This window comes from Cnephaeus nilssonii (assembly GCF_951640355.1).
Source record: "Cnephaeus nilssonii genome assembly, chromosome: 23".
In the NCBI taxonomy this organism is placed as follows: domain Eukaryota; kingdom Metazoa; phylum Chordata; class Mammalia; order Chiroptera; family Vespertilionidae; genus Cnephaeus; species Cnephaeus nilssonii.
Window position 1 is genome coordinate 6064902 of NC_137094.1, and position 14368 is coordinate 6079269.

The 14368-nt window shown below is 45.1% G+C and overlaps 1 protein-coding gene across 2 annotated transcripts in view; it reads right to left on the reverse strand.

The window, feature by feature from the left end:
* Positions 1-11322, reverse strand: part of DRC8 (dynein regulatory complex subunit 8) — an 80193-nt gene extending 68871 nt beyond the window's left edge. For both annotated transcript variants that reach the window (XR_013813122.1, XM_079763814.1), the window contains exon 1: positions 9804-11322. Coding sequence is in view for 1 of the 2 variants with exons in the window: in XM_079763814.1 (XP_079619940.1) it covers positions 9804-10164 (361 nt within the window). In the remaining variant the exon portion in view is untranslated. The remainder of the gene's footprint in view (positions 1-9803) is intronic.
* Between the last annotated feature and the right edge of the window lie 3046 nt (positions 11323-14368).

Sequence of the window (14368 nt, forward strand, 5' to 3'; positions counted from 1 at the left end):
ATGTTTCTCTCTCATCGATGTTTCTGGCTCTCTATCCCTCTCCCTTCCTCTCTGTAAAAAATCAATAAAATATTTTTTTTTTAAAAAAAGGAGCCATGAATTGCTAGTTATGAAATTACCTGCCTCTCCAGATGGCAACAGATGCTAAGATAAGAAATGGCTTCTGGGCAAAATCAAATTTAAAGCACTGGCAGAAAAACACAGCTTAAACATGAAACAAAGTATATGTCTATAAAATCCTTTAAGACCTCAGAAAGATCAAATCTAGCATCTCAGGCACCACACAAACTAGCAAAAGAACTTCTTAGGAGTTTAAGGATGTGTCTCAGAAATCCTTCCAATCAAACAAGAAGGCTTCAAAGGAAGCCTAATATCTCAGTTATGTCAGTAGAAGCCCAAAGTAGAGAATGGCTTATCTGAAATAAATGTGGCTTTTGTCCAGTAGACAATAAGATTCATAAGACACACATGAAGATTTTAAGAGAATTATATCTGCAGCTCCAGCATGGACTGAAAGAAGATAAAGACAGCACAAAATAAAAAAAATAAAACGAAACAACTGGACTCCCAAAAATTCTATTGGTAGTAAACAGGTTTAGAAAATTGCTTAGTTGAAAACATGTACTCTCTCTCATAAAAAAGAGCGGGACACAGAGGGTGGAACCGAGAGCCAAAGGGCAGAGCTAAAAGCCATCCAGAATCATTTCAGGACAGTAAGACGGTCCTAATTAAGAACCTTCCAATATTTGCCCACACATTGATTGGGCCTATGTCAAACGGCCACAGAAACCACGGAAAGAGCTCCCACTGGCTAGAGCTGTAACAATCTGAACAACAAAGGAGCACTGAATTATAATTCTAAGTATAAATTAACATCCACAAGTCTGCACTGACATAAAGAAATGACTGAGTAAACAAATAAATAGGAGACAGGAAACAAATCTGTGCAGAATAATTCCAAATAATTTATGTAGATTCTCTGTCCTCAAGGCAGAGCAAACTCCCATTCCTTCTGTGTGGCTCTACATAATGACTTCCTTCCCAGAGTCCAGTATGGAAAAGGGAGAGAAAAAGTAACATTACAATGGAGAATCCTGACAAAACTCCCAGGCAGGTGATCCAGGTCAACATCAACAGTGATATAAATTATACTGATCGTATGTACCTGTGATATGATGTGAAGAAAATAGCATTTTACCTCTGTGGTCTTCCTCCCCAAATTCCATATGAGAAAAACATCACACAAATTCCCTTCTCTCTCCCACTGTTCAGAGGAATTAAATGAGATGCCCAGGTAAAATTGGAGGGGGGAAGCAGTGTCCAAATTCAAGCACTGGTCTTTAGACTTCAAATTTATTGCTGCATTTAAAAAATAAATTATTTTATTACATTCAGTAATATACTTCTAAGGATAAAATACCCAGCAGTATATTAAAGAATCACAGCATGTGAATATCTTTTTAAATAGTAATTTCCAAATTGCCTTCCAAAAACACTATACCAATTTTTTAAAATATATTTTTATTGATTTCAGAGAGGAAGGGAGAGATAGAAACATCAATGATGATAGAGAATCATTGATTGGCTGCCTCCTGCATGCCCCATACTGGGGATCGAGCCCGAAATCTGGACATGTACCCTTGACGGGAATCAAACCCAGGACCCTTCAGTCAGCATGCTGATGCTCTATCCACTGAGTCAAACCAGCCATGTTTTTGTTTGTTTGTTTGTTTGTTTGTTTGTTTGTTTTTTCATTTTGGGTGTGCTCAACATTTCCATTTGATTTTTTCAAATTGTGATAAATATATAAAAAATTAACCATCATGCCCTATCTGGTTTGGCTCAGTGGATAGAGCGTCAGCCTGTGGACTGAAGGGTCCCTGGTTCAATTCTGGTCAAGGACACATGCCCAGGTTGCGGGCTCAATCCCCAATTGGGGGCATGCAGGAGGCAGCCGATCAATGATTCTCCTTCATCATTGATGTTTCTATTTCTCTCTTCCTCTCCCTTCCTCTCTGAAATCAGTAAAAATATATTTTTTAAAAATTAACCATCTTAACCATTTTAAGTGTACAGTTCACTAGTGTTAATTAAGTACATTCACATTGTTGTGCAACCAATATTTTCAGAACTCTTTCATCTTGCAAAACCTCAACGCTACACTTATTAAATAACAACTTCCCTTTTCCCCTTCCCCTGGCAACTGCCATTCTACTTTCTGTTCCTGAGTCTGATTACTCCAGGTACTTCAAATAAGTGAAATTATACAGTACTTGTCTTTTTGTGAATGGTTAAATTCACTTAGCATAATTTCAAGATTCATCCTTGTGGTAGCACATCAGAATTTCCTTCCTTTCTAAAGCTAAATAATATTTCATTGTATGTGTATAATACATTTTGTTTATTCATCCACTGGTGGACACTTGAGTTGTTTCCACCTTTTGGTCATTATGAATAATGCTGTTATGAACGCTGGATATACAACTAACTATTCCTAGTTCCTGCTTTCAATTATTTTGGGTATAAACCCAGATGTGGAATTGCTGAATCATATAGTAATTCAATCTTTTTTGGTTTTTTTTTTCAGGAAGTGCCATACTATTTTTCATAGCAGCTGCACCATTTTATTTATTGACTAGATAAGGGCAACCATGCACGAGGGGTACAGGCGGGGTCCGTCAGCTCAGCCTGCACCCTCTCCAATCCGGGACCCATCGGAGGATGTCTGACTGCCTCTCGCAATCCAGGACCGCTAGCTGCCTGCCTGCCTGATCGCCCCTAACCACCTCTGCCTGCCTGATTGCCCCTAACCACCTCTGCCTGCCTGATCGCCCCTAACCACCTCTGCCTGCCTGATCACCCCTAACCACCTCTGCCTGCCTGATCGCCCCTAACCACCTCTGCCTGCCTGATCGCCCCTAACCACCTCTGCCTGCCTGATCGCCCCTAACCACCTCTGCCTGCCTGATCGCCCCTAACCACCTCTGCCTGCCTGATCGCCCCTAACCACCTCTGCCTGCCTGATCACCCCTAACCACCTCTGCCTGCCTGATCGCCCCTAACCACCTCTGCAGGCGCACGGGAGCACAGGGTGGGCGGCTTGGCCCTCTGCCAGCCCGCAGCCACAGGTGCAGCCGCGAGATAGGCAGCTTGTCCCTCTCCAGGGCCGCAGGCGCAGGTGCAGCCGTTGGCACCCTGGACGTGGGCAGGGCGGCTTGTCCCTGTCCCAGGCCATAGTCGCAGGCGCTGGCACCCAGAACCGCAAGGCAGGTGGCTTGTCCCTCTACCGGGCCACAGCCTGGCTGGTCCCCATTCCTCTCTTGTGAGCTCATTTGTGCCTGGCTGGTCCCCATTCCTCTCTCACCAGTGTTGAGTGTCTGAGCCCTTATGGCATGAACGCGTGATGACCATTTGCATATTAGCTCTTTATTATATAGGATTATATAGGATTTTAGAAGGAGGAAAAAAAACAAACACATCAATCAGCCACCTCTGAATGGGTCCCGACCAAAGATGGAACTGGAAACCTGGGTATGTGCCCTGACTGGAATGGAACCCACCACCTTTTGATGTACAGGACAACACTTCAACCAACTGAGCCACACCACCCAGAGCAAGCTGTGCCATTTTATATTCCCATCAACAATATACAAGGGTGCCCATTTCCCCACATCTTCATCAACACTTCTTTTTATAGTAGCTAATCTAATGGGTGTGAAGTGGTATTACATTGTCCATTTGATTTTTTAAATAAAGAATTTTTGACAAATTTTAATACATTAATCAAAGATAAATTTAAATCCAGTTTTTCTCCAAACTTTATTAATTCTGAATTAGAGGAAGTAAGTTAGATTTCAATAAGCTAGTTTTCTTCCTCAGTCTCTACCTAGAGACTTATCAGTCTAAAACTGGGACAAAACCTGTGAAATGGCCCCAAATATATGTATAAATGCATCATATGTGAACAATAATTGGTAAGACTTGGATTTAAGTTTTTCTTACTCCTTAGATTTCATGTCACACATTTACTAAGAGCTGTTCCCTAAATGTACCAAGCACTTCCCTTCCTATTTATTCAGCATTCCTTTAGTGTCAGGCATTGTAGCAGGTACTGAGAATATAAACATGAATAAAAAGACACTGTCCCTACTACAACAACATTATGAATACATATAATTATTCCCAATTTACATTTTAAGCACCTGAGGTTCCTTAGGTTAACAATCTTGGCTAAGATCAGATAGAAGCTGGAAAAGCTAGAATTCAAATCCAGGTCTTACTCAAGAGCTCACTTTTTCTACTATTCCATACCGTATTCTGTACTATCAACAGTTCCCTTTTTTAAAAGTAATATTCACCAGTAATTTCTGTGTTTTTCTTTATCTTAGATTTCCAAATGTTAGGTTTTGAGGGGAGTGGCATGATTATGGAGAAATAATAATAACAATTGCCCTGGCTGGTTTGGCTCAGTGGATAGATCGTCAGCCTGGGGACTGAAGGGTCCCAGATTCGATTCCGGTCAAGGGCATGTACCTTGGTTGCGGGCACATCCCCAGTAGGGGGTGTGCAGGAGGCGGCTGATTGATGCTTCTCTCTCATTAATGTTTCTGGCTCTCTATCCCTCCCTGTAAAAAATCAATAAACTATATTTTTTAAAAATAATAATTATTATTATGATGATGATAAACCTGCAAAACCTTTTCCATCTAGGAGTTAATAATTACATTGGAGGAACTTTACCAAGCAATGTTATCAAAGCATGCAAAGTAACAAAGAATATTTTAGTACAAACAAAAATAGTAAATCCTAAAGAGAGCTTTGAGTATTTGAGGCTTACTAAAAAACTGACATATCTTCTAAAACTCACAGGCCTGCCAAAAGTTAGAATTTTATTTCTAAGCAATTTGTTTCCTAGGAATTATTTGAATTACAAACAGAAGATCCTTCCAGTCCTATAATAAAATTCTCTAGGAGACAGAACCAATAAAATAAGATGTAAAGATCCAAAGAATCTGCACTGATTTTCCATTTAAACATTTTTAATCTAAGACAAATTAAATTATACAATGTTAAAGCACAAAAATACTACAAGTAAGATTAGCAACTTCAATAAACACAATCTTATAGAAAAATTTTATAAATAGAACATAAGAGCCCTTGCCATAGACTTAACTTTTTCTAATCAATACTGGGGTGGGCAAAAGTAGGTTTATGCTTATTCATATGGAAAAAGACATGCAAGTTATGATTATTACAATAGCTTTATTAACTCAAAAGAATGTCACAACTGTAACTTACTTCTGCCCACCCCTGTATTCTCAATACTTTTATAAAGATTAATCCCTAAGTGTTGAAGAAAAGGTGGATATGATGGTTACTCAAACATTTAATCCTCCTTTCAGCTTTAAAAAATAAATAGCCCTAACCAGTATGGCTCAGTGGATAGAGCGCCGGCCTTCGGAATGAAGGATCCCAGGTTCAATTCCGATCAAGGGCATGTACCTTGGTTGCGGGCTCATTCCCAGTAGGGGTGTGCAGGAGGCAGCTGATAGATGTTTCTCTCTCATTGATGTTTCTAACTCTCTATCCCTAACCCTTCCTCTCTGTAAAAAAATCAATAATATATTAAATAAATAAATTAAACAAACCAAAAAAACCCTTAAGATTAAAGAGGAACTATTTAAAACATTATTTCTATAAAGAGGACTTTTGTAATTGCTTTTTAAAGACAGGCCAGTGAATATTTGGCTCTCAAAAACATGTTTGTTGAGCGACATGAAATAGAAGCATATAGCTTATCTGTAACAAAGAGGGGGGGAAACCCTAAAAATAGTTTCATATACTTTAGGAATAGAGTAGATTTTTGGGAAACAGCAAGTAATGCTTTGGTTAAAACATAAACACATTAATTAACTCAAATGATCTAATTCAACAAATACTGAGTTCCTACCATGTGCTGGGCACACTGCAAAACACTCAGGATAACTGATCAGAAAATGGCCCCCACCCTCCGGATCATATAGGGTCAAGGTTAACCAATTAACCTTTCTTTTGTGTGAGTTCATGCTCAACAAGCAACTTTTGCAATATAAATTCACCCTCCCCAAAACTTCATATTACATTGCAGAGATCAGCTTCTGGTCAGTGTATCAACATACCCTATTTACATTAATAAATCATTACTCAGGTTTGCACATCCCTGTTCATGAGTTTAGTTAGCTTGAGTGAATCCCAAAACCTGACAATTATGATTAATTGGTTACATGTAATTCTAAATCTTCAGAGCTGAAAATCAAATATAGGAGTGGAATGTCCATGACCACACAAAGATATCATAAATGAGTCCCTAGTTCAGTGATGGCAAACCTATGACACGCGTGTCAGCACTGACACGCGTAGCCATTTCTGATGACATGCGGCCGCTGAGGCGGCCGCATGCCAAGGATGAAACATTTGCTGCTCCTGAGGATGAAACATTTGCGAAATAATGTTTTTTCGTCAAAGTGACACACTACCCGAGTTATGCTCAGTTTTTTGGTGAAGTTTGACTCACCAAGCTCAAAAGGTTGCCCATCACTGCCCTAGTTTATCCTCAGACAACACACCATTTCATCATGCTCTTCAAATTGCATTATCCTATCTAATAAAAGAGTAATATGCAAATTAACCATCACTCTGCTACACCCACCAGCCACGCGCACCAGCCAATCAGGAGCGAATATGCAAATAAACCCAACCAAGATGGCTACGGCCACACAGAGCATTCCCCGGCAATGGAGGAAGCCAAGCTTTCCGCCTGCCCTTGCCAGCCTAGGCCTCCACTCAAGGCTACAAAGTTTCAATGATAGAAGATACATAAATCCAAACAGAAATGTTGGCAGCCACGGAGCTGGAGAGAGCAGGAGGAAGGCTTGGGTTGCCCCTGGCGATGGAGGAAGCCAAGCTTTCCGCACACCCTGACCGGCCCAGGCCTCCACTTAAGGCTACAAAGTTTCAATTATAGAAGATACATAAATCCCACCAGAAATAGCTGCCGCCACGGAGGGAGTAGAAGGCTTGGCTCCGCTCCAGGCTACAAAGTTTCAATTATATAAGATAAATAAACCCCAGATACCAGGGCCTCCGCTTGGGTCACCAGGGGGCGTGGCCAGCCTGCAAACAACCACAGGCCCCTCGCCCAGGCTGCCCCACGCCACAAGGGAACCCCCACCCTGATCCGGGACATCCTTCAGGGCAAACCAGCCGGCCCCCACCCATGCACCAGGCCTCTATCCTATCTAATAAAAGAGTAATATGCAAATTGACCATCACTCCAACACAAAAGATGGCTGCCCCCATATGGTCAAAGATCCTGCTCCCATGTGGACACAAGATGGCCAGCAGGAGAGGGCAGTTGGGAGGGATCAGGCCAGCAGGGGAGGGCAGTTGGGGGGGACCAGGCCTGCAGGGTAGGGCAGTTTGGGGTGACCAGGCCTGCAGGGGAGGGCAGTTAGGGGCAAACAGACTGGCAGGGGAGCAGTTAGGCATCAATCAGGCTGGCAGGGGAGTGGTTAGGGGGTGATCAGGCTGGCAAACAGAAGTGGTTAAGGGCAATCAGGATCGGGATCGGGCCTAAATGGGCAGTCGGACATCCCTCAAGGGGTCCCAGATTGAAGAGGGTGCAGGCTGGGCTGAGGGACACCCCCGCCCCCGCCGTGCACGAATTTCATGCACTGGGCCTCTAGTAGTAAACTATAATATTGTTAGGAATAAATGAGATATAGCATATAACAGTGCTTCTCACACTTTAATGTGAATCACTTGAAGATCTCTTAAAATGCAGACTCTGATTCAGGGCTACTGAGAGCCTTCATTTCTGATCAGCTTCCAGGGACGCTGACTGGTATCCACAGACCAGGAGGGGAGGTCACACATCTGGTACAGCATCTGGCACACAGGCTGCTCAGCCCAGTTAACTGTTCCCTTTCATTTCTGACGTTTTATTTCCCTTAGGGATCTCACCTTTGTATCCTCCAAAATTCCTTCCATCTGATAGGCATTATAGCTGTACCAACTGAATGAATGACATCCTGCTCTTTTTAAAATCATCTTTTATTTTTCAATTACAGTTGACATACATTATTATATGAGTTTTAGGTGTACACCCCAGTGATTAGACATTAAATCTTGCACCCACCTGACAACTCAGCTTTTTAATAGTCCTTCTTATACAGACTTGCTTCCTCCTCTGACTTTATTTTAAATAGAAAACTATTTTTGAAAACTGAAAAATCAGGAAAGCTTTCAATTTTTTTATTTTTTAAAAGGTAAAGAAAAAATTTGTATGTGCAGCTTAATCCAGCGCATTTTCTCATGCTGACCTAATCAAATCTTTTTTTTTTAATTCCACCATTTACTTAATTTTTCTCCTAATAATTTTTTCCGTTTGTATGAGTAAGAACTTAATAAAAATTAAGTCATTTGGTTTTCTGGGAAGTTTAAAATTAATCAAAAAAATATATAATTGTATTAGGATGTAATACTTTACAGCAGCACAATAAAATCAAAAGGACATTTTAGGAAAGGTAACATGTATAAAACAATTCCGACTTTTCAGGCTAACGGTACCATTAAAAAAAAGAACAGCCTGTTATCAATTGCTAGATCTTTGGCTCAATCTCACGTGTTTCTCCGCTGATTCTTCTGTGATCGCCTTGACAAATGACTCTCAGAACTGGTGTTTTCACTCGTAAATATTAGTTGTCAACCTGAAACACTTAGTTCCACGCTGAGAAAAATGGTGTGGTGGTGTGGTGTAAGCCCTCAAGAAAGGAAACAAATGCAGAGTATTTTTTTTTTCCTTTCTAAAATATTTATCTTTTTTTATGTAACTTTTGCAGTAAGCCTGACAACTACCAAATATAAACAGTCTATTATTTTTGAGGAACTAACAGGACGGCAACCAAGGATCGGGTTTGCAAGCATACTGCTGAAGGCAAATAAACGTGGATCATCGCTTCTCCCTCCACACACCAACCCTCCGGTTCCCGTGGCCACGAGCCTCGCAGCCCATCCTTCCACCGCCGGGGATCCCCGTGGCCGTGGCCGTGGCCCGCGCACAGCGCTCGTGCACGTCCCCGCCCCGGTTAGCTCTTCGTCTTTCTCAAAACTGTGTCGTGAGTTTGTGTTAAAAGACACACCAGCCGGGGGCGCAGCGCCGGCCGCGAGCAGACATTTCGGAGGCCGGAGGCTGGCGGCGCGGAGGGGACCCTGTGACCTCGGGGCCGTCCCCCCATGTCCCCGTCCAGGAGCCAAAATGGTGGCCGCGGAAGCCGTCGCCCGGGTCGGGCGGGGCGGCCGGAGAGGACCCGCCAGCTGTCGGCGCAGACCCGTCTCCCCCCGGGCCGGCCAGGGGCCCACAGCCCGGGCAGCGGCCGGGGAGGCGCCTGCGGCCCCGAGAGCCCGGGCGAGGGTCTGGAGGCGGGTCCCCGCGGCCGCGAGCAAGGACGCCATTGAGGCCCTCCCCGCCCGGCGCCTAGGCCGTCACCCGCGCAACCCCCGAGCCTCGGTCCCCAGGGGGAGGCCGAGGAAAGGGGGGCGGGAGGCCCGAGAGGGAGAAGGAGGAGGCCGCACGGGCGAGGACGGGGCGGGGCGGGGCCGGGCGCGGCGAGGACCGCGGCGGGAGCCGGGAGGGCGGCGTCCCCCGCAGGCGGCCCTTCCGCGGTCCCCCGCTCCAGCGGCGGGAGCCTCAGGCCGGGGGTGGCCCGGCCCCACCCGGCGCCTCCCTCGGCCGGGTCGCGGCGGCGGCGGCGAGGGCGGCCTACCTGTGCCTTCCTTTTCTTTCTCGTCCGCCATCTTGTGTGGAGCCCGTCGCCCGGGAGACGCCCGTCGCCGCCCGAGGACGCGGCGTCCTTGCCCCCTTCGTGCCCCGCGGCGAGTCGGGCCTGAAGGGCCGGGGCCTCGGAATCCCGAGGGGCGAAGACCCCGGGCGCGGGGGGGTGGGGGGGGGGGGAGGCTCCGAGCGCGCGCCCCCCCCCTCTTCCCGCCCCGACCCTCCAGCTCCCGCGAGACCTGAAGTCCCGTCCGCCGCCCGAGGCCCGGGCTCCGGCCTTTCCCTCCAGAACCCGAGCCCTCGTTCATTTTAATCAAGTTCCGCGCGTCTCCGTTCCCTGGTTTCCGACCCATTTGGAGACATCACAGCTCTCCCCTTCCCTCCCGTTGGGACGACGTGGCGTGGCTCGATTTAATTTTTTATTGCAGATTTTAAAACGCAGGAGAGCTGGGTGCAGCGCCCGGCTCCGAGTGGGTGGCCGAGCTCCCCCGCCACCCCGCCGCCTCGTTTGCTTCCGTCCCGGGCCCGCCGCCCGCTCCCAGGCCGGCGACAGCGAAGCCAGAACGGGGGCTGAACGGAAACGGGCGGTGCGGGAGGAAAACAGAGCCATGAAGCTGCTGCGACCCGGGGAGGGGCCTGGCTGCAGAAACACGTGTGAGAAGGCGCAAGCATTGCGTCGTCAGGGCTGCAATTTCTGATACAAACTAGAGGGTTCTCCTAGCAACCAAAGCGTGCCCATGTTGTGATGATGGTTACGCATGTGAGGATGTGCTTGGTTGTGAAATGGGACCTGACCTCCAGTGACTGGAAAGTTTTTAGATCCCGCTTTGCTGGAGCTTTGCAGCTGGAGCGTGGTGTTAAGTTTTGGTCCCATTTTTAAGGATGCGTTCACTATATAAAAAATATGTTCTCTTTAAAAGTGGTTTTTTTTTGATAATTTGCCTAATGATGAGGGTCAAACTGTGAACGAAAGAAGCCACCTGCTAACCTGACAAGCTCAGGGGAGGCCTGTGTGGCAGTCTTGAAAACTCAGAGACCTAAAATAACCACAAAAGATGGTCTGAAAATTAAATATTTAACTACAAACAGGTTATAGTGGGCAGTCATTCCTAAGCTGCTATCTTCCCTGACAAAGATCAACTTAGATCTTCTTTACTGAGCCCATTTGCCTTTTTGCCTCTAAGATAACATATCTGTGAGATGTCTGGGTAACTTGTAACTTCCTTTTTACCCCGGACCCCCTCAGGACACAACAAATGGCACCAGGACATTCCCTCATTGTTATTGTTATCAAGTTAATTGTCAACTGTTAATTACGTTAAAGTATCCTGTATCCATCTCTGTAAGAGAAGCACATGTCCATCATTTCGCTTTTCACCCTATCCCAGAGGTTTCCCCGCTTTGCTTTGTCCCACCTCCCTAACCTATCACCAATGGATTTCATGTAACTCACCTACGTCCCTTTCCTTTGATTTCAATGTATAAAAATAGATGTAACCCTGCATTCTCCGGAGCATTATCTCAATTCATTGAGGTTCTGCTTCCCGGCATATGTCGACAGTTAGGCTCAAATAAACTCACTAAAATTCTTTACAGGTTTCAATGGTTTTTTTTCGTTAACAAAATGAATATATGTAAAACTCATCTTAGATGATCGTAAGTGCATATTCGTACTAATTTAAATGATGCTGTTATGTAAAAAACAGTTTCTAAACTGTTGACTATATTTTAAGAGGCCTTCCAAATGCAAGTTATTAGTATTCAATGATTTTAAGTTTTTACGCCCCTTTTATTGATTCTGTTTCTGTAATCTCTCACTAAACCCTACAGCAAACTATTATTCTTTAGTAAAAGTAAGTTTTTTATATAGAAGATATTCTCATGTGGTGCTGTGATCAGCATTCTCTTCGAAACGGAATATAAATGACGAAATCATCACAAAATGGCTCACATTAGAAGGTAGATATTTATATAACGTGAACACAATTGCGTACAGTAAATGCATAACACCCCAAAATGTGAGAAAGTAATCATTAACATTTCTGTTTAACTTTCATAGTCATTCTGGTCTAGTTATTTGTTTTTAAAGAGTCCCTCTTGCCTTACAGATAATGAAGGGCTCTGACCTCAGGTTTACTGCCTACCCTCTGTGCCTTTTCACGTGCTGTTTGCACTTCCCTTTTTCTGGAATGCCTTTCCCTTCTCTCTCCTCTCCCAACAGGCACCATCCCACAGTCACACATGTTCCCTCCTGGTTGTCAGTGACCTCCTGAAGGTCAGGGACTATTTGAAGCTTTCCCTGTCAACAACCTCTTTCCCTGTCGTCCTGTATTCATGTCATACAGCCTCTCACATAGATTTGTAATGACTTCGTTTTGTTAAAAACAAAATTCAACCGAGTAAATCTGAAGATCTAATTGGTTTTATTAAACAGTTCATGAATCCAGCAGTGTCCCATCTAGTAACTAGAAGGAAGCTCTGAGGAGTTTACAAAATGGAAGATTTTATAGACGCAAGAAGGTGGGACTAACAAGTTAAAACAGTGAATTGCCCTGGCTGGTTTGGCTCAGTGGATAGAGCGTCGGCCTGCGGACTGAAGGGTCCCAGGTTCGATTCCGGTCAAGGGCATGTACCTTGGTTGTGGGCACATCCCCAGTGGGGGGTGCGCAGGATGCAACTAATCGATGTTTCTCTCTCATCGATGTTTCTAACTATCCCCCTCCCTTCCTCTCCATAAAAAATCAATAAAATATATAAAAAATAAAACTGAATTATTTCGGGTAATAACACGGTCTACTTTAGATGATGGAGTTCACCATTTTCACTTGCCCCTTCCCGGTTTCCACCTTGCCATTTCTTAAACCTTACCCAGCAGGAGTGGCCTTAAGCATATCTAGATTCCTTGAGCTCTAGATCCAGTTTCCTAACAGGATACATCCCTTCCCTGGACACTCAATATGAAGTGTCTTCCCTTTGAGGAAGATGCTACCCCTACCCATAATGCAGTAGCTTTACCCTGTGATCTCAAAAGGGAAACCTTATCGGAATCTAACAGAACACCGGTGTGGTTTCATTGCAGTTATAATAATAGAACTTTTCTAAGTACTTTGTTACATTCTCTCTTTCAATCCTTAGGAAGCTGATACTCGTATCCTGGTTCTAGTGCTACGCTGCTACTTTTTTTCTGTTTTCTTTTTTAACACTGCTTCTTTATAAATATACTAGAGGCCTGGTGCACGAAAATTCATGCACTCAGCTGCGGTGGGGGGGGGGGGTGTCCCTCAGCCCGACCTGCATCCTCTCACAATCCGGGACCCCTCGGGTAGGCTCCCTGGCCTGGCCTAAGATCAGGGTCTATCAGGGCTTTCCTTCCCGGGGCTGCAGGCAGCTGGCCCTGCCCCCACCGCTGCCACTGCTTGCCATCTGTGCAGTGCTGCCCCTCCTCCCCTGCCACCAGTGGCCTCCCTCTGCAGGCGACAGGCTGGGGTGCAATGGCTTGGCTGGCCTGGGCCTCCCTCTTTCTTTGCTGGGGGCGGGGCCAGCCCTGCAAGGGGCTGTCTGCCTACCTGATCACCCCTAACTGCTGGTCTGCCTACCTGATCACCCCTAACTCCTCTGCCTGCCTGCCTGATTGTCCCTTACTGCTTGCTTGGGGGCGGGGCCAGCACTGGCTTCCAGTTGGTCAGCCTCTGGTCATTACTGGTCGTTACGACCCAGGGTTTTTATTTATTAGGATCATTGTTCTATTTCATTTAGCAACCTGAATATTTCTAGAAGAAGGCTAAGGACAAAAATTCTGGGGGAGATTAGTCATCTTCCTCCCTATTTTTTTTTTTTATTTTTTTTTTTATTTATTTTTTTTTACTTTAAAATATCATCCAAAACAACTGGCAGGGTCCCTTAGGGACTTGAAGGGAACCAGATAATGGCATGCACGTTGTCCTTATCTGCCCAGACAAATAGTTAAACTGCAGGCCTGGCTTTTGCTTGGCAGGAGAGGAGGAGGAACTCCCTGATCTGCTCCCCTTCTCTTGCCTGCCTGCCTTCCAGCAGGTTCCGTCCTGTCATCATAAGGGAGAATTGTGTTAAGTTCCTGGCCCTGGACAAGAGCGTTTTCAGTGCCAGAGCTCCTTTGGGCTTTGCAGGGAGGCCCAGAGCAGGAAGCTGGGACTGCAGCTCTGTGGGCAGCTTATAAGTAAATCTTAGTGAAACCACAACTTTTTCTTTTTTTATATTTTTTTTATTGATCTCAGAGAGGAAGGGAGAGATAGAAATATCAATGATGAGAGAGAATCATCGATTGGCTGCCTCCTGCATGCCCCACACTGGGGATCAAGCCTGCAACCTGGGCATGTGCCTTGACCAGGAATCGAACCTTGATCCCCTGGTTCATAGGTCCATGCTCAACCACTGAGCCATGCCGGCTGGGTGAAACCAGAACTCTTTAAAGCATTTGGAAAATCACACTCCTGGCCCTATTTCTCTCAAAAGCATGTTTCTTTCTGTTTCCCTTACAAACACATCGCCAAGGCAAGTCATTGTTTAATTCATTACTTA